Below are 20,756 nucleotides of genomic sequence, written 5' to 3'. Positions count from 1 at the left end.
AATAAAGATAGTGATTATTTGCATATTCAGATCCGGACTCTAGTTTCTGTACATGCCTCCTTCCTCCACTCAAAAGAATTCAGGAAGGTTCATATCTGGGATTTTGGTATGGACAGTGCAACATCAAAGCACTGAATCCAAATGGTCAGATATAGGAACTTTGTGCAGAGGATGCTGCTGCATCAGTACTGTGGCTATTTTCAAAGTTAAATATTGCAGTAATTTAAAATAAAGCATCAGAACACAAGTGTCAGCCAAATTAAAAACTGCCTGCAAAATTTCATTAAAAAATATTTTAGTTCATTTATTTTTTACAATAAAGAAATAAAGAAATCCATTTCCAAGAAAATGAATGACTGGCAATGAATAAAGAGCAACCAATAACCCATCCTTTGGCCTAGTTCAGTAGTGACCAGAAGAGAATATATAACCCCAGAATAATTATTTATTAAATCTGTTTAATCTTTTCTCCTATCCATAAGATGTCCCATGAACAGGTAATAAAATCCACAGATTAATTCATTCTTCAAAATTATTTGCAGATTTCTACAGTAAATATTCTTCTTTAAATTATTCTAATTGTGACTATTATCATCAACTACACAACTTGCATTTTGACAGACACATATATAAATTAATTATATATGTAATTAACTTATGTAACTAATACATCTTAAGCAACATACACAAATAAATTGCCAACACAGCATGAATTTTGAATTGTATACTGAATTGTCATAAACATAATTCATTTAGCAATTCACAGACTGTTGATTCAGTATAGAACTCATCCAGCCAGAGAACAAAATCAATATCATGTGGCTTACGAAACTAACCAACACAGAACCAATTGCAAAATTTATCACTAAATATATTATTTGAAAATCATTTGAATATTCAGCCATTCTAATTAAATGGTGGCCCTTTGCACAAGGACAAATGTCACCCTAAGAAAATAATTTGCCAGATTGCCACTCTTTAAATAATGACTGCATACAAGTGGGCGCCCTATCTGTGAGATATAATCTGATGCAGTTTGAAAAGGCTCAGAACTGCAAATATATCAGCTTCAAACTTATGTTGTGAGAAATGTTGAGGAAAATTTTATTCTTACCCAAACAATATGGTGCACGGTGTAGATATCACTGTCACCCACATAGACCCTGATTGCTCGGATGGTGAAGCCATACTTTTTTCCTGAACTGTGAATTAATATAGGTTGATGAGGGGCTGCAGAAGCAATTGAGGAATCGCGACTAGGGGAGGAATCTCTGGAGGATGAAAGGTCTGAAGAAAGGGAATGTGGGGACATAGGACTTCCCAGAGGAGAAACACCAAACACATCTGGAACAGACGAACTTCCTGTTAGAGCACATTCTGATTGTACATAAACACACACAGATCAAAACAATGACCATTTTAACCTTAGTAAACTGGATACAGATTTATAGCATAAAAAGCAACTTATTTAATGATGCCTGAATTGTTAAGAACAGAAAACTTCACTTTCACGATCAACATTAAAAGGACACTGGGAAGATACTGTATTTTCAAAATATTTATAAACTCTATATTTTATTTAGTCTTTAACTCATCAGAAGCTTGAAATGACAATCTACTCTTGGAACAGATTTTTTCTTCCACCACGTGCACTGTTTTGTTACTCAACAGCTCCTCTAATTCTCAAGGTGTAAACTGTTTTGTTTTTCCAAACAACGTCTTTGATCAACTTTTCCATTTAAAGAAAAAACAGTCTCCAATCTATTTCCCAACAAACACACACAGAAGGAATGCCGTGAACTTTTCTAGTAAATATATCACACTGATTTGTAGGCCCCAAAATAATGGAACTATCCATTAGTAAAAAAGACAGTTTTACTGCAGCTGAATTTCGGGTAACTCTTCTGATAATCCCAATTTAAATTTTGTAATGAATTCTGTAATCGAAACCATTAATTTCAGTTAATACTTAAAAGGATAACTTGACATTGTCACGGCAAACCACTATTACTTTTGTCCTGCTAGCTTAATTAAGGCAACATATTTATGTTTGCCAGTATAGCAATGATGTTTAGGGGTGCAACTTTTTGACAACAGTTCTATGCTGACAAAAGCCCTAGTGTAGATGCAGTTATACTGGGCTAAAAGTGCTTTTACCAGCATAGCTTATTTCGCTCGTGAACTTGTACAAGCTTGAGAAACCACCCTTTTGCCAGTATAAGCTGCATCCAAACCAGGAGGATTGTGTTTTATAGCTACATTGACAAAAATTTGAAGTACATTATGCCTAAACTCTGCTTACAGTGTTATTTCATAGAGCCATATCCAATTTAAAATAAAAGAAAAGCTTGGTTTAATGCTTTTGAGTAGTAACAAATCAACCTGCACCATCTTTGAACTATTAAACCCTTTTTATGACAGGGGTTACAGCATGTCCAACGTACAACTACTGCGCAACTGGATTCAAAGCACTGAGGGCTAACTGGGTGTGTAAATTACCCGGCCGTCTGCCTCTCATCCTGCTGTAACATGGGAAACAAAGACAAGTCCAGTTTGGACTCAAGAAATCTTGTATTTAGATCATGTTCCACATAGATTATGCACAACTCACAAAATTTCATACTAATAGATTTATTTCTACCTCCTGGAATCATGAGGGACAGGGCACTGGCAGACAGGGACTTTGTGACTTTTCCAGATATTTTCTTTTTCTCTGTGCTTTCTAATCGCTGACGAGCCATATGAGAAGCAAGTTCACTGGATGGCTTTGAGGAATTATCTGTACTGTCCACACTCTCGTTTCTTCCGTTTATCTGATCTAAGTGCTCTGAAAAACTGCCAACTGTACAAAGAAGAAGGGATAAACACATTGAGGGAAACTGGGGGTCAGGAGGAGGAAAACAATACAATCGCAAGGTGGGAATATGTATTTTAGTCCACAAGTTCACACAATATTAGGGGTAAAATAAAAACGACTGCAAAGAATTACAGGTTTTACAAAGGTTAACAGGGTAAGGTGAAGTAATAGTAGCTGACATGGTTTTACATCATTGACATAATTAAAATGTAAATAAAATCTTCAGCATGTTGGTAGCACAGACAGGCGACACACACCTTCTAGGACTTAATGTGCACTTATTCTGTATGTAGAACTCCCACTAAGGTCTATGGGAGATTTGAGTGTGGGTTTACTGCAGCATCCAGCCCTATCAGCTCTTCTAACAATAAAAGAAAACACCTCTTGTGAAAGCATTGAAGTACCAAGGAGGATTCCCTTTCTAAGTTTTGGGTGTTTGGGGCGGGGTGGGGGGTGATTGCTATGCCCAGTACCACAAACATAAGTATGGGGAGTATGATAATTGGTAATTTAAGACTCAGAAGCGCAATGATGTACTTTGTTATTTATAATAAAATGATACCATCTCAGACAATACTGATTGTGGAGGGAGGAGAACACCACTTAAAATAATAAAAATGGAGAAAAACCTTACACCAGTTGATCTACCTGTAAAGGACCTGTTGAAATGTACAGTGATGGATGCAGGAGAGTTCTGTGACCTTACAGGATGGGCACACAGAAAAGCTCAGCCATTTTATTTAAGCGGATAAGAACCCATCAATTTCACAGATCAAAGAACATCCCTGCTGCTGGCACTTTGTAGAGCAAATAAAAACATATTCTCTAATTTAACTGACATTTGCATATCTTTAAGTTACCAAAAAAACCCAAGCAAACAGCTTGAATTATGCCTAGTACTGGTCTGTATATTGCCTCCCCCCGCCACACACACACTTTTAACTTCTATGATCTAGAACTCCTGAACCTGCTTTACAAGGAAAAGGAGTTAGTAAAGGAAAGTTCATACAAAGTAAGAAAACCTGAGCAGAACAGAGCTGAAGCAGCTAAAGAGAAATATATGGAGGAAAAACAGATTTTCAGCAGTTAAGTAGTCGTAGTAATTTGTGAATTTGTTGTGGATAGTTTAACTGCATGTAGAAGGAGGACACCAGATTGGAGAGACTCAAGCAGTGAGCTAAGGGAGAGGCGGAGAAGTCTCAGCAGCAGGAATATACAGTACACTCAAGGATTTTGGTGACAAATAGAAGGAGGGAGATAAGTTAGTTAAAGTAGTTAAAGGGGTAGATGGGTGGGAGGGGATCTACTAGCCTTCTCTGTCCCCTGCAGTATAATAAGTTAAGATCCTTACCTGATAGTGTTGAGCTGCTGATGGTACTTGCTGGAGTGGTGACCTCAGGCTCATCTTGAGCAGCCTCCTCATTTAAAGCAGCCTTTTCTTGCTCCTCCCGGGATCCTCCTGAGCAGGTGGTTTCATCTTGATCCCCCTCAGATGATATGGCTAATTTTGGAAGCAAACCTGAACTGTGCCGCAGCCTGGTACTTTCAGTATCAGAGGAGTTGGATGTAGATAGCTGTTGCCTGAATTTAAAACAGCATTTACACAAATCGTGTTTAATGATACTTTTTAAGTGAAGGCCAATCATAGTGGCTACAAAGCAAACACTAATGGTTGTTAACCTGAATTTGAACTCTCTTTGACAGTTGTTTCTACTTACAGTTCAGAATATTCTGAACTCCAGCTTAAAGATTCCACAGATGGCAACGTCACATTTTTTGTTTTGTCTCCTGTATCTTCCTTTTCTTCACCTTGATTCCGAGTTATTCGATCTATGCTACTAAAAACCTATTACAGAAAAAAATTGTATCATTAACACACATTTGATACGAAGAGATTTTCAGGAAAACACATCTAATGCAGGGCTCTTGATGCACTAAATGCTTATGCAGTGTCCTAGAGTTTAAAAGGACTGAGATGGTTTAGGTTTAAATTCTAGGAGTTTGTGTTCTTGAAATGCTTTTCAATTTTATTTTCTTGGTTCCTCAGCCACAGGGTCATGAATAACATCTTTTAGTTATGAATCCATCAGCTTTCTCTCACCACTTCGCTGTGTGAACTCCAAGTTTGCAAACAAAATCCATAAATGCTCTTGGGCTTTTAGGTCATAGGATCAATGCACATTCTTAGATGACTTCTTAACTAGAAAGTCAATCAAAAAGAACAACCACCCAAGCTAGCGATTTAATGGCCACCAATCTGGGGTGGGAAGCAGAAAAATGAATTGGAATCGACTGCGAAGATGAGAATAAATTACTTGGCTAAAAGATTCAGAAAAAATAAATTCTGATCATAAAAAGTCAGTTGTTCAACTGACAAACTGCATACAGAGACTGTTAGCTGTGCGTTCTACAGACTCTAAGCCACAGCTAGAGATACAAACAATGACATACTGGCAAGTTTTAAGATATCAAGCTACTCTTGTAGGTTCACTCCTTACAAAAGGATAAAAAACCACCTCTAAAGAGGAGATTAAGAACTCTGAATCATTCCTCTCTCTTTGAATTGGGTTCATGCTGCTAAGTCAGGACAGAGTTCACATACCAGGAGAGCAAGAGCTGCAATGAGACTACCGGCCCCACTCCTCCAGTCTAGCATGGTCTCTGTAGTATAGGGGAGTGGTATTATGGTGTGTACATTTATGAAAATATAAACCAGGATGAATGGATTAGAAATGTAAGCTTTCCTTTCCTTCATTGGCTTTGGATTTTAATTAAATATATTTGGGGAAAAAACACCAGTATCTGAAGAAGGTGCCCAGTAAATGTCTATTAATGAAAGCTTTTGAAACTTAATGCTGACTACCATTTAGGATAAAAAGCCCATTATATAATGACATTCGATTCTCTAACCATTTATCGCCTGCTGTTTTTTCTTGCAAAAAATCTCCAAAGTCTGTCTGCTTTCCAGCTGCTAACTTTTGTCCACGTCCTAATTATCTTTCATTTGACTACTCCCATCTCCTCTTTGAATTCCCAAGTTTGCCCCCTTTTCAGGCCATCCAAAATGTGCCACAAAAATCTATATAACTCACAAAACAAAAATTGTGGAACAAGATGTGCTATCCAGTCCCAATCAATCATTGGATACCACTTCCTATTACAGTCTCTAAAGTTTAATGTTTTCACAGATGTCGTATTAAATTTTGATTTGAACCCTACTGGTTTCATCCCTATTAAATTCCACAGGATTATTCAATAGGGGAATAACGTACCACATACACATACTGCTGGCCCTTTTCAAACCCCACAAAAGTCACTGAGTGTGTATGTAAACAAACATATACAAATACTTTACTTACTTTTGAAAATCTATGTGAACATGAGGAAAACTGCCTTATTTCCAGATTAAAGTCTTCATCATTTGTGTCATCCTCTTCTTCGGTTTCCATATGGTGGTATTTCTCAGAACGAGCTACAAACAAGGGGAAAAAATGATTTAAATTTCCCATGAAGCATCAGACTCCCAGGCTTAATGTTAATTAAAAAGGTAATTTATTTTTAAAAATAAAGTTTTCCTGAAATGTCAGACTGGCAGTCAGATGCTGCAGCTTCCACTGGTTCTAACAAACAGGATTTTAAACTCATGCTGAGGAAAAGTAAAAATCAAAGACAATCATTACGTAAATTCCCAAAATATTCAAACATATTTTTGTACAATACATACTGTCAAAATAACTCGTGTCATCCTCAGATTCCAGCTGTGGAATGAATTCTGCTTTCTGTCTCAGCAAACTATTCCAGTCTAAGCTACGAAAGAACTGATGCTGCTTTACTTCATATGCACCACCTGGGGGAGCCAGAGAAAAACATGTGGGTGATTTCTAAACAAAAATACTTCAGTTAATTCGGAACTAAATCCTTGGTAAAAGAACATGCTAATTAGCATGAAGAGGTACAATCACCATTTCAGACTGGCAGTCGAAGTCTAGCCAACTAGCTGCATAATCATGGATAAATATATTTCTTCAGCATCTTTGTGTTCAGTGAGATATTTGTGCTATTCTGTTGGCATTGCTATTGTGCTGTGAGCATTTCCATCAAAAACTTGTTTTTAGGCGTTTAATTACTATATATCAAATACATATTAGGCTGAAACCTGAGACTCAGTGTTGTTAACCAAGATACAAATCTCTTCAATACAAAAGTGTATTTAGCAGCACTTTGGAACAAGTAGAGGATTGTTTTGATTTTAGGATCCATTTATTTTAACAAGGTTCATTATTAAGAATTCAGTTTGATATTTATGGGATGGTAATATGCAGTTTCATTGGATTATCGCTATAATTTAACTTTCTATGGATCAATCTGCACTTATTATAAAGTGCTTAAAATATTTAAATAAATTAATCTATTTCTGATCAAAAACAGCCATCAAACCGCCATAGATTATTTGGAGTTTGTGCCTTTTCTCATGGTAACCTACTGACCACCATAACATAAAAATGATTTTGAAAACTACCGGTAAATGGAAAAGTGACAGAAAGCTCTTACACAACCTACTTTACAAGAAAGGGTAACTATCAGAAGTGCTGCAACCAGTTAGAGCATCAGAAGAATCAATCACTTTATCAATTTTGAAACAAACACATCAAATTAAAAAACGCAATCTGAAACACAATTGAAAAATAACCAGGAATTTGTGAGCAACTTTTCTTTTTTCAGTTCATCGTTTATTACAATTTGGTATAGTCTGTAAACTTTTTTGGTTTATGATTTTGTTGAAAATTTGAGCAGTATGATGTGGAAATAGTGAAACCTTAGGGAACAATGAAAGTATCATTTACAGGCTCACCAGCATTAATGCATGCAATGCTGTTAAAACCAAGCAAAATCCTGACACATTTGTTGGATTCGCAGTATTATGCTGTATATTATACAACACAAATCCTGATATTGCTGTACTGTAATATTATGGCAAAATGTAATATTCTTGCAACCTAGAATACCTTCCTAAGAAAATAACAGACACTATTCTTTTTAAAGTAATTGAAAAGAGGGGTACTAATACTGGGAAATGTTATATCTGTAGAATTTGGACAACACAGGTTACTTTACTATGTTGGTTACCTTTGTCTCATTTAAAATCATCTATCATACCAAGAAAGTTTACAAAAGCTAACAAATCTAGCATACGGTATTTACCTACACATGCTTCTAGGCTCAAGAGTGGCCTTCAACAGGCATTTTAAACAAATTATGGCTTGTTCTTACTGACAGAAAAAAAAATTAGGAGAAGCAGTTTTTAAAAAGTTTTTCTTGAACTTGTCTTTTTTCGAATATACTGGGGCTTCAAAAGATTCCCCTCCTTCCAGTGTTTTTGGCATGAGATAGGGCTCTCTAAACAGGATCTAGCACGCTGACTGTGGAAAAAAAGGGTCTGCAGGAAGTGTACAGTGCTTGGTTGAGTTGTTAAGTAAGGGCGTCTGTCTATTTTTAAAGAGAGTAGTCATTTGGATTCTCGATCTGGTTTCTAAAGAGGGAGTTTAGCCCAAAACACTGTTTCATGGAAAGTTTAAAAAATTTATTATTTTACTTATTTTAGAAACAAAACAGGTCTAATGGAAAAACTAGTCCTGATAGTCCAAAAAGGAAAATGCAACAGTAGAATCTTTTTTTTTTTTAATTGCAATGGCAAGAATACAATGATTTAACTCCAACACTGATCTTGAAACTATGTGATTATTTTGTGCCACATTTTAGTATTAATACAATGTTCCTCTTATATTTCTGTTATTTTTCCTTCTTTTATGGAAGTGTTTCAGAAAAATCTATTCATTTCCTTACAATCTGACCAAGCCACTCCAGTCTCCTGAGTAAATATGCAATTATATATTTTCATGGAGCATTATTCAGTCAGCTAAATATGTATTATATACACAAGGCTGTCATTTGAAATGTGTGGCAGAGCAGTATTTTCCAGTGCCCCTATGGGACCCATCACATTGCAGCCGCTGTTTTTGTGAGCTGCTTTTGACACTTTAAAAGCTTTGCTTTAGTTTTTTTAATACCCCTCTGAGCTTCAAAGTGGCTGCAGGATTCCCCTTTTCAGATTCTCAACTCTTAAGAGACCAAGAACAGTTGAAGAAATAAACTAGTAAATAAATTGAGCAGATGTTACATTCGGAGGCACTGACCATTACTGCATGAGAGTGTGTGTGTGGGGGTGTGCGCGGGTGTTGGGGGAGGGGACAGACTCTTCTAATGCTCAGTCTCTCACTCATAGACTAGCAGCTTTGGCACAAACACTACATGTATTATGAAGGATCAGGCGATAAAGTGACGGGGCCTACAATTAATATATTAAAAAAACCTTCCACCAAGTGCTGAGCTAGTTCTGGCTCTTCAGACATTTGCTTACAGCAATGCCCTATGTATGGGGTGGTACAAAGCTGTGCTGCCTCAGGAGAAGCCATGCGAAGGAACTGTGATTATCACCTTGCTCCGTGTGATATGGAGGAGAGAAGAGAGTAATTTGATATAACTCTCTCCTGGATGTTGCATACCGTATGCTAACAAGTGCGTTAGAGGTGGGCAAGGGTCGGGGGGAGAGTTGGAACCAAAGTTCTGCCCACTCCCTGCCCACCTATTTGAAGCTATTGGCATGCGGCCTCTCTTCCTGCTCCCACTTCACCTCTCTCCACACCACCGCCCAAGGTCTGGGGAACTGTAATGTGGCCACAAAGGCACTGCAGATGGGTCACCCCGCCTGGCTGTGTCAGGGCCAGTCAGAATATTGTCCTTACCATTCAATTGACAATGACAGTCCATATTTTAAAATTATCTCTGTAAAAATGCACATCACTGAACATTTTAAAACTCTGGACAATGGACCCAACCGCTGCAATAATTTTATGACTCCCCCAAACTTACAATTCCCAAAATAAGTCCATCTGTAGGTGAGCTAACAAACACACTCAGATTTTAATATTGACTGCTGCATTATGGGTCTATGCAGGTCTATCTGCAGTTGACTTCAGATATCAGTCTCTTTACCTAGATTGGCTTGGGAGTGGCACTGATTAGAGACAGAACGCCCACAGCACAGTAGGCAGCAGCTTATCTTCATAGATTCTAAGACAAGATGGGATCATTGTGATCATCTAGTCTGACCTCCTGTACAGCCATAAAACTTCCCCAAAATAATTCCTAGAGCAGATCTTTTAGAAAAATATCCCATCTTGATTTTAAAATGGTCAGTGATGGAGAATTCACCACTGCTCTCCATTTATTTCCTTAACTTCTCATGCTTTTCATTTTCTTATTTTTCATAGTAAGGTAGTAGCACTGAATAAGAGTAATAAGACAGTTCATGATGCAATCTCAGGCAGTCATTTTTGAGTAATTAGTTCAAGTAGCAATCATATGCTCTGAAGCCGGTGGGGGCTCATTGGCCAGGTCATGGTATTTGTGGCACACAAAGTAGCCCTTGTAAGTTGATTCACCGCTCTCTATTTCTGCAACTAAGTTATTTAACAGTCTGCATTTTCACGAGGTTAACAATTCCATGAACTAGATAGATTGTTTTCAAGAGAACTTTATCTTTTATTTATTGAAACAGAATAAGAGGAGAGGAGAACAACGGTATAAGAACTGCATCAGATGACAACTGCACTCATATATGTCCCTCTACAGTATTACTGCTCTGAATCAGCAAAAGAGAAACCAACAAAACACACTCTTGCGCTAATGAGTTGGCATCATGTTGTACACATGCACAGATGTTTCCTGGGCAAAACAAAAAAGCAAACAAAAGCCTCAACATCTTCAACATAGATGCTATTTCTAGCACATGAGCAAAATTTAAAATCCTGTCCCCTAACCTGTTCCCAGTCTCTCCATAGGGTTTTGTCTGAGCAGTAGAGTAATCAGATCCTGGGTATCTGGAGGTGGGGCTTCATCCTTTTCAGGCCAGTTGATCTCATCTAGTATGAAAGAAAGATGTTCGTGAATTTATTTTAGTCCCGTTCCACTACCATAAAGGATGCTAGGTATCTGCTGGTCAGCTTAGTCAAAATGAAACAGACCTTTCCTACACAGCATATTAGTCAAATTGTTTTATGTTACATGTTAATTGCTTTCAAACATAACACAATCTGCACCTATTCTTCAAAGCTAGATATTTAATCATCATTCATATTATTTGCAACAAAGTGTGATTTAAACAGCTCTTAATAACAAGAGGCAGAAGTGATTTTTGTGTTTACAAAATATTTGTGCTCAGCACTGCTATGCTGTTCTTCCATTGAAAGATTGTTAGGGTTTAAATTCCAGTTCTGTTCCTTGGCAACTGCTGATAAGATGGACACATCTGGCCTAATCTTGCAATCATTGCTCACATCTGTAATCCTCACTCATGCTAATCATGACTGAAGTCATTACTCACATGAGTAAAGGCTGTATGATCGGCCCTTATGGTTTGGAGCACAGGTGCCGGCTTCTAATTTTCCCTGGGGGTGCTCGACCCCCTGATCAGCCCCAGGCTGCGCCCCAAACTCCACCTCTTCCCCCAAATCCCACCCCACCTCTTTCCACCCCTTCCCCCGAGCACTCCCCATCCCCGCTCCTCTCCCTCCCAATGCCTCCTGTACACTGCAGAACAGCCAGGGGGAGGGAAGAGGAGTTGATCAGCAGGGACTGCCGATGGACAGGGGTGGGAGGGGAGGAAGGGAAGCTTGGCTGCTGGTGGGTGCTAATTTTTTTCCATGGGTGCTCCAGCCACAGAGTCGGTGCCTACGGTTTAGAGAGCTACAAGCCACGTGGTAGTTTTTTCCTATGTCTCTTCTACTTAAGAGAAAAAAAGCCATCAACATACTTCAGTTAACCCTGACTATCACTAAGGTCTTCTCTACTTCATGACAAGATGGACTTAATTTCTGTGGCAAGGCTCCTGGATTCTGCAGCACCCTGGTCACGGCAGACTGGAGATTCTGCCCAACCTTCCTTTAAATTAAAACATGGGAATCTGCAATGACTTCAATATGAAAATGAACACCAAACCCATAAGGAGGAAGGATGGTCCAGTGGTTAGCGCATTAGCCTAGGATATGGGAGACCTGGGTTCAAGGGGCCTGCTCTGCCATAGGCTTCCTGTGTGACCTTAGGGAAGTCACTTAGCGTCTCTGTAAAATGAGAAAACAGTACTTCCCTATCTCACAGGGGCACTGTGAGGATTAATATGTTAAAGACTCTGAGGTGCTCAGATACAACGGCAATGAGGGCCCATTTTCGTATTACATTCAATTTATTTTAATCTACATGTAGACTCATTGTACAAGCTGTCAGAGAGAAGCTAGAGATGTTAGCAGCTGGATAGGGGACAACTGGGACTTTAGGTACCTGGGGAGACATGGATGGCAGTTTGGGATTTTGCATTAACACAATAAAAAAGTGGATTTTTCTATTAAAATGACCAACAATTAAATAATTAACAAAGATGACATTTAAATTACCATGTTTACCTTTCAGAGGTATACAAGATATCGAGGATGGGGTGGGGGGAGTCATATCTGTTCTTTCAGGCTTTCTGCAGACTCATGCAGAAAATACTACATAGGTTAACATTTGGTTCATGTTCTTAAGGGGTTTTCCCACATCCATACGGACTAAAAGACTTTTTTTTTTAAATGAATGCTTAGCTAGAGATTTTGCTTCTACTGTAATTGGCATTAACTGTCAATTTTCTGGAGCTAACCAGAACTTTGGTAACCTGACATGCCGAAACATTTGTTTCAGGACACAGCCAAGGGTAAACCACAAATGATCATGGAGTGTCTAGCTCACCAGTTACAAGGATCTTAACTAACTCAAATTAATTAGTAAGGGCCATGCTCAGGAGGGGGCTCTAGCTAGCAGGAGTAGTGGACAGTGCTCTTTGTGGGAGGTCTCGGCTGCCAGAACCAGGCTTTCTGCCTGTCTCACTTCCCATTCCTGCAGTTACACTCCTCTGATGGGGATGCTGGCAGGGATTCTGTGAGCGAGGAGCAGAAGGCTGCACCCCGGAAATACTGACCCCCCTGCTGAACAGAGCCCCTACTCTGTAGTCCCAGAGCACAGAGCCCCATTCACTTCCCCTGCCGGACAGAGCCGGGGCCATGCTGAATGGCTGGGGTCAAGAGGGAGTTCTGCCTGGCAAACAGCCAGTGAGGTGCAGCCTTCAGCTCCCTTTCTGAGCTCGGCCCTTCAGAGTGAACCCATTCACTTGCTGCATAGAAGGCAGCCGAGACTGCCCAACTGTGAAGAGAGCAGGCGGCTTCTTCAGCTTCCATATGATGAGTACCCCTTGCCTCTCCCGTGGGTACCGGCCATCCCTCTCCCCGCAGGTACAGGCGGCATGCACAGGCAGGGCCGGCTCCAGACCCCAGTGCGGCAAGCACGCGCGTGGGGCGGCCCTTTCCCGGGGGGGCGGCAAGCTGGGCCGGCGGACCTGCCGCAGTCATGCCTGCGGGAGGTCCACCGCAGTCCCGGGATGACCGGACCTGCCGCAGGCATGACTGCGGAGGGGGCGCTCGTCCCGCGGCTCCAGTGGACCTCCCGCGGGCATGACTGCGGACGGTTCGCTGGTCCCGCGGCTCTCAAGCGGAACTGCCGGACCAGCGAACCGCACGCAGCTGCGGGAGGTCCAGCCGAGCCGCGCGACCAGCGGACCCTCTGCAGTCATGCCCGGGGCGCCTCCCGCGCATGACTGCTTGGGGCGGCCAAAAAGGTAGAGCCGCCCCTGTGCACAGGACATGAATCTCTGAAGTGGAGAGCTTGACAAAAAAAGTTTAGCAAGCTCTGCTCTAAGGATAATGTGTACACAGCAGCCGAAAGGTTGGATTCCCAGTGCAGGTAGACATACATGCGCTAACTTTGTGTGCGCTAAAAATAGCAGTGTGGCTGCAGCGGTGTAGGCAGCAACTCAGACTAGCTGAGCGAGTACAGTCCTGCCCAACCCCCCTGGGTACTTACTCAGGCAGCTAAGCCCAAGCCCCCAGTGTCACAGTGCTATTTTTAGGTGCTAGCCTGAAGAGGGCTAGCGTGAACGTCTGTCTGTGTGGGCATTACACCTCTCAGCAGGTGTGTAGACAATAACATACACTTAAGGTGAAACTGTGGCAGCACTGAAGTTCATGGCAGCTTTCCCATTAACTCCAGTGGGGTCAAGACTTCACCGATGGAGCCTGGAGAACAAAACTGTGGGCAAGGGTTCGATTCTACAGCCAGTTCCATGGCTGTGCAATGCATGTGGACCTGGCTATTTTCACTGCAGAAAGGAGTATGATGGCAATAAGATTTAGCAATACATATGATTTGGCAATAAGAATGACTTCAATAAAATAATTACAATTAAACAGAAAGGAAAAATCTGATACAGGTAAAAAAAAAAGTCAAAATCTGAATCTAAAAAAAATAAAATGAAAAAAAGGGCTGAGGTTACAAATGCTTCCATGAATCATTCATATAAGGTCATTGGTTGTAGTCAAACACAAAGTTAATCACAAGCTTATGTATCAACTGGACCAGGGCCTCAGATTTAAAATGTGGCAATTTAATTTATAAAAAGAAAGAATATAACATGGACTATAAAGTTTCAAAATACATTTTTTAAATTGTTATAAATAATAAAATGTCTCTCCATCCCCCACAATCTAAGAGAGCAGCCTAAAGATATATATGTGTGTGTGTGTGTGTGAATGCAATAAAATCCATGAGCTATTTCCATGTTTGTCTGCCTGCAGCTTCTACTGCAGTTTAAATCTGATTTGGATAAAATAAAACATGAATATGCATTTCAGCCGTAAGGCATAGAGAACAAAGCCAGCATTTGCTGCTTGTGTTAATTAAACAGTTGATTCCCCTTGCCACTCAGGCCTTGGTGTATCATATCAGAAAACAGCATGGTTATAAATCCATAAACAGCTAGGATATTGTATAAAGAGGTCATATACTGCCGGCAATTCACAAATCCACTTCATTAAAGATTACAAACATGCCTGGCTTGCAAAGTCAGAGATGGAGAACAGTGCTATGATAACAGAACACCTCCTTACATACTAAATGGGATTTTTTTCCCTTTTTTAGCTAGTGGACCTTTTATGTATACTGTAAAATGGACTGGAAGACCTTCAGTAACAGAGATGTCATTTTGATGAACTTTTGGCATAAAACAGAGGCAATCTACATCTATGCATTTGGGAAATTTATGGAAACAGCAGGTAGGATAGTGAGAGATTCTGTTTAATTATCATTTAGTTTTGCCACAAGCTGCATGACAATACTTAGGGTCAGTTTGCAGGTTAAGATCTAAAAGGTTATTGAATTTTAAATGAAAGAAGAACAGCTGTTACAGAAATAACATTACACTATAACAACCACCAATGAAATCATTAACAATCTGTGAATTGAATTCGTTTCCCTCTCTTTTTCATTATTTATTATTTGTGAGACATTTGTTTTAGGGTTTTATTACATTTTTGTTAATTTCTTCATTGTGCCATTAGGTATTTTTCCATTTCTGCAAATGCAGTCCTCATTAACCTTTTCTTCTCTGGTACAATGCCTGGAAAGACTGACAGTCAAAGTGTTTGGCTGTCCAACCATTAATACCGTAGTTATTTTCTTTTTAAACAGTGTACTTAGAAACACAACCTATCGTGTTATTGCATTTCTGAACTCATTACTGATGTATAATACAAGGTCAGTTTTTCGTTCAAATTTCACCCGTCATTTTGATGGCTGGTATTATGGTAACATGAGTGATTTCATTTTTTTTTTTAAATTTTTGGCACAACTAGTTGAAAAATGCTAGCTTTTTAGTAAATTCTTAAATATCTTTTTGATTAAGTGATAGGTTTCAGCAGGTTAAGAAATTCAGTTTTTCATGGTCATATTTACCACTGATTACTTGTCCAAATAGCTCTTCTGGTGTATCTCCAAAGAATGGCACACACCCAACAAGAAATTCATAAAGGATAATGCCCATGGCCCACCAGTCCACTGGCTTGCCATAACCCTGCCTCAATATCACTTCTGGTGCTATATATTCAGGTGTGCCACAGACCTAAAAATGAGAAAAAGAAAATGTTTAAACAAGTGAAGTTTAATAACCCTCGTTATTGTGCTTAAATTTCCCCAATAATTCTCATGATGTAGCAAGATATTACAAAAAACATGGAGAATTTTAATCTTTCTTTTCGGCATGTTTTACACTGTTCAGCTTGCAGTACAGTTAATATTTTAAAAAGAATAACCTACATTAAATGTTTGTATTGTATGCGAAAAATGCATTTTACGAAAAATACAGTTTTCAAAGATTTTTTTTATACACAAGAGTCAATTAAAACAATTGTTTTATTTAATCTAAACATATCTTTATTTTTACGTGAAAGTTGTGATGGTTTTACCTTAAGTAACTTTTACAGTGAACAGATTGTGGGCAAATGGTAATGAGGCATGCTTAAAGGGAAATGGGCCATAGCTAGGATTTTAGCACCCTTGATTGTACAATGCATCATGAGTTCTGCAAATACTCTGCTGAGACTCCTGAATTCCTTATAAAAACAGTTTTCCATTCGTCTCTCTCACGATTTCACTTGCACACAATTAGATCGTTCATCTTACTAATAGACCATAATGCAGGAGGGGAAAAAAGCATGGAACAATCTGCAGTGCACCAGTAAAGGTAACTCTGATGCATACATCTGAAATACCAATGCAGAAATAACAATGGCTTATATAATATTATGGCATATCCCATTGGTAAATACGGCTTTATTTAATCTTAGTGTAAAAATGAAAAAAAGGCATCTCTTACCTGCTTGTCAAGGAACTCTCTAGCATCCTTCTCAATGTGACCCTCATAAAGATTTGTAGTCATGCTCATTAGCCCCACCTTAGAAAGCCCAAAATCTGTAAGCTTAATATGTCCCATGGATGTTACTAATAAACTGCAAATCAGAATGACACTCAATTACTATAACATAAACCAAAATTGTACTAGTTTGTTTATTATAGTCACAGAATAATGCTTTAATGCACTGCATAACTGTTTAAAAAACAATTTAGGAAGCTACTGGGCTAGACACAGCAGCATCCTGGAAGGTACCAAATGCATGATGCAAATGTTGTTGTTATTGGATTTAAACAAACCATAATTTATATCTGCTTGAACACCTAATAGTTAAAGGATCTTAACAGGATCCACATAAAGGCCACAAAAAAATGGCACAGAAAAAATGGCTTGCCAAGAAGAAATGGCAAGCATTCTGGAAGACATACAAATAGACTGTAACTTTAAAAGGAAAAAACAACAAGGAGCCCGGTGGCACCTTAAAGACTAACAAATTTATTTAATCTTTAAGGTGCCACCGGACTCCTCATTGTTTTTGTGGATACAGACTAACACGGCTACCCCTGATACTTGGAAAAAGAGGCATTAGTTTTTTCTACCTCTAATTAACTGTGCCATTCATTTAAATAGGGGAGAAGATGGGGAAAGAAGAAATTGACAGATATTAAGTTGGCAGACAACAGATACACAGTACCAGGTGGGTATTTTGACTCAGACTCATTTGGGATTCAAATGTGTTTTGAAACAAGTGACAATGAAAATTAGTGGAAGATATGTCAGGTTCCATCTTTATTTTAGCAACCTGCTGTAATGCAGTTTACACTTATAGAAGACAAGAAGTATTATAACCCCAAATACTGCAGAAATGTGACAGAGGGGCAAGATTACCCATTTAACACTGACCTTATAAGAATTTGTATGTACAATTTTTGTTTTTCATATTCAGCATTAAATAGGGTACAAAGTATATGTAGAGAGAGCTTGCTCTTATTGGCCAGACTTTATTATCCCTTATTTCAGCCTCAAGAAAAAATATATTTCTCTCATGCTAGTCTTACAGCCTCTCGTTGCCTAAAGGATTGTAAAAATCAACACATCTATAATTACGGCTAAACCACCTCACTCATATTATGAATCTATTATCTGAGAATTCTGAATGTATGGGATAATATTCATAACCAAGCATCCATTTTCTGCAGAGCAAAATTACACCTTTCATATCTGACTAATTTTCAGACAAAGTTCTTTTGTGGTTATATACAATACACTTACTTGTCTGGCTTCAAATCCCTGTGTACGATTCCGTAATTATGCAGATATTCCAAGGCTAGCACAGTCTCAGCAAAATACATCCTTGCCATATCCACAGGTAAAGGACCCATATTCTTCATTAAAGTAGCGCAATCTCCACCTGAAAATATAAAATAAAAAGTTCTAGGTGGTATCATATATTTTGAGGTGCACAGACCTTTGAGGTGCACATGCAGACATACATGGACCTCCATATATTTACCAACTGCACAACGAGGATTCTGAATGTTCACTATTTGAATACTGTCTTTTAGGTTTATTCTGCAAAATATTTTCATACAAGCAACTTTTTTTTTTTTTGAGAGGGAGAGGAAGTAGAAACTGGTGCTGAAGCAGCATAAAGATATCCTAGACCCTGAATGAGATTCAGGTGTTTTCAAAAAGAATTTTTATTTTATTTTTTTGCTAAATTTTGATTCACTACCTTAAATACCATCATTAAGACTTAGGATTGGCCTACACTACTACGTCCGCATAACTATGTCACTCAAAGGTATGGAAATGTAGATATACTGACCTAACCCCCAGCATAGACAGCGCTAGGTCAACAGGAGGGCTTCTCCTGGGAACATGGCTTCTGCCTCTCAGTAAGGTGAAGTATCTACACTGACAGGAGAAACTACCTATTGGTGTAGGTAGCATCTTCACTACGGGCTTCAGTGGTGCAGCTGCACTGTAAGTGTAGACAAGTCCTTAGTCTATCTACCTATCTAAGATATTTATATGGCCCCATCAACATAGAATCTGCATGCCTCTTATTCTTTAATGTATTTATTCACAATAAGGTAGAGAAGTATTGTTATACCCATTTTACAGATGGGGAACTGACACCCAGAAAGACCAACCAAGATCACACACGATCTCTCTCTTTCACGACCCAGGCTAACAGTCTAACCTATGGACCGTCTTTCCTCTCAATGTCATGGTCCCCTTGAAGGTGTCTCTTTGATGTTTCAAGCTTATTACTGTAAATTCTTTTCAGATACACTATCATTTTCACAGTGGTGAAAATTTCAAAAGCAGAAGAAAACTTCTTAACTTTATTTCCACATGAATTTCCAGTATTACAGGACATTTATGATTATAAATAATAACAAAAATCATTCAAAGAGCATTACTCCTCTTTAGAGCTGCGAGACAAGCATTTTACAGGCAATCACCAAAAGGTAATGATTGGGAATGAAGCCATCTCATTGGCGGATTTAGATCCTAGGTCTACATAGCTACTTGTACAGAGAACACACAGGACAGCTTTTGTAATGTAAATAGTGTGTGGATTGATTTTTCTTTTTTGATGCTAAAATACACTTTTCTTCCCACATACCTTCCACATACTCCATGACCATACATAAATGGCGTCTAGTTTCAAAGGAGCAGTACATGCTGACGACGAATGGATTTTCTGCAAATGTCAGGATATCACGCTCAACAAAGGCCTGCTGAATCTGGTTTCGGAGGATGAGATTCTGTTTGTTAATTTTCTTCATGGCAAATCTCTGTCTGGTTTCTTTATGTCGCACAAAATAAACAGCACTGAAACAGCCCAAACAACAGGAGAAAAAAGGGATCAGTGACTAGATGTATTTATATTTATATATAGTACCAAACAGAGACATTAGTAACTAGTCTTTCAAATCTGAGCTCCCAAATACTGTTTTGTTTCGTGATCAAGATGCAGCCTCAATTGACATATCAACTACACACAATTAAAAAACCTAAATAAAGCCTACAAATGCTCTCAGCTAAAATGGATTCTGGGAATTTCCACCTGCAAAGGATTTATAGAGAAAAAACAGCTACGGCCAATAGTATAAATCATTCTGACAAGTGCCTATTCTGCAAGTGTGTGTCATAATTATGATTCAACCTCCATTTCAGGGAATTTTCAAACAAGTCATGGACTTCTCATGAGGTTTCATATGTGAAATGCCTGGAAGGGCAAACGCTGCTCAGTGGGATGGCTCTCTCTTTGCCAGTTGTGAAATGCCTCATCTGTTACCGTCACCCTGTCCCTGACATCTGCATTTACCACTACCAAGGGCAGATCAGCAATGGCTGATTCCATCAAAATGGATCACTGTGTTAGCTTCCCTATTAATGTGGGATTAAGTCTTGGCCTAGATTTGTAGAAATTCCATTGGGGCAACACTGACTGGGCTTCCTGTCATCTCGGTTGGGATTTGCGGGGCAGAGTGAAAGCAACGCAGCATCTGAGCAGCCTGGTTGCTTCCAGGATTTGGTGAAACAGACCACACAGTCTATGACCCCTGCATTGAAGCATGGACACAGGATGTAAATTATTCCATTTCATAAAAATCCCAGGATTTGCCTGACATTGCATTACCTCTATTTTGTAATATTTATTGCTCAGGGCATTTTTAGTATGTAATTATCATAGCAGTTAGGGTGTGTGGAAAGGAAAGGATGAGACAGAGAAAAAGGCAGAAGTAGATTATGTAGTTTCTAATTCAATTTGTGCCCCCTCAGAGGCCCACTTATATCTCAACTATTTAAATAAAAAAGGCAGCTCAGCATTTACTTTTTGTCTCACTATTTTTGAATACTCTGGCCCCACACTAGAGAAATTTATAAACCCTTCTGAACAGCCAAAGTTGTTTCTCATTTCTTTTGTGCTGTGATATTCCTGGTGAATGTTTTCTTTGATTGAAAAGGTTGTCATTAATCCTTTCCATTGTCTCT

At 39.0% G+C, this 20,756-nt stretch overlaps 1 protein-coding gene across 2 annotated transcripts in view; it reads right to left on the bottom strand.

Annotated features, from left to right (window-relative positions):
* MAST4 (microtubule associated serine/threonine kinase family member 4) overlaps positions 1–20,756 on the bottom strand; it is a 410,096-nt gene that overhangs the window by 12,586 nt on the left and 376,754 nt on the right. For both annotated transcript variants that reach the window (XM_045020986.1, XM_045020987.1), the window contains 11 exons: positions 19,381–19,589; positions 18,018–18,156; positions 16,710–16,842; positions 15,791–15,956; positions 10,738–10,839; positions 6,582–6,704; positions 6,217–6,329; positions 4,576–4,703; positions 4,209–4,438; positions 2,642–2,842; positions 1,115–1,344 (listed from right to left, as the gene is read on the bottom strand). In XM_045020986.1, coding sequence (XP_044876921.1) covers positions 1,115–1,344; positions 2,642–2,842; positions 4,209–4,438; positions 4,576–4,703; positions 6,217–6,329; positions 6,582–6,704; positions 10,738–10,839; positions 15,791–15,956; positions 16,710–16,842; positions 18,018–18,156; positions 19,381–19,589 — 1,774 coding nt within the window. The remainder of the gene's footprint in view (positions 1–1,114; positions 1,345–2,641; positions 2,843–4,208; positions 4,439–4,575; positions 4,704–6,216; positions 6,330–6,581; positions 6,705–10,737; positions 10,840–15,790; positions 15,957–16,709; positions 16,843–18,017; positions 18,157–19,380; positions 19,590–20,756) is intronic.

Source organism: Mauremys mutica, chromosome 6, assembly GCF_020497125.1.
Source record: "Mauremys mutica isolate MM-2020 ecotype Southern chromosome 6, ASM2049712v1, whole genome shotgun sequence".
Taxonomy (NCBI): Eukaryota; Metazoa; Chordata; order Testudines; family Geoemydidae; genus Mauremys; species Mauremys mutica.
The sequence above is the reverse complement of the archived record's forward strand: the minus strand, read 5'-3'. Positions and strand labels throughout refer to the sequence as shown.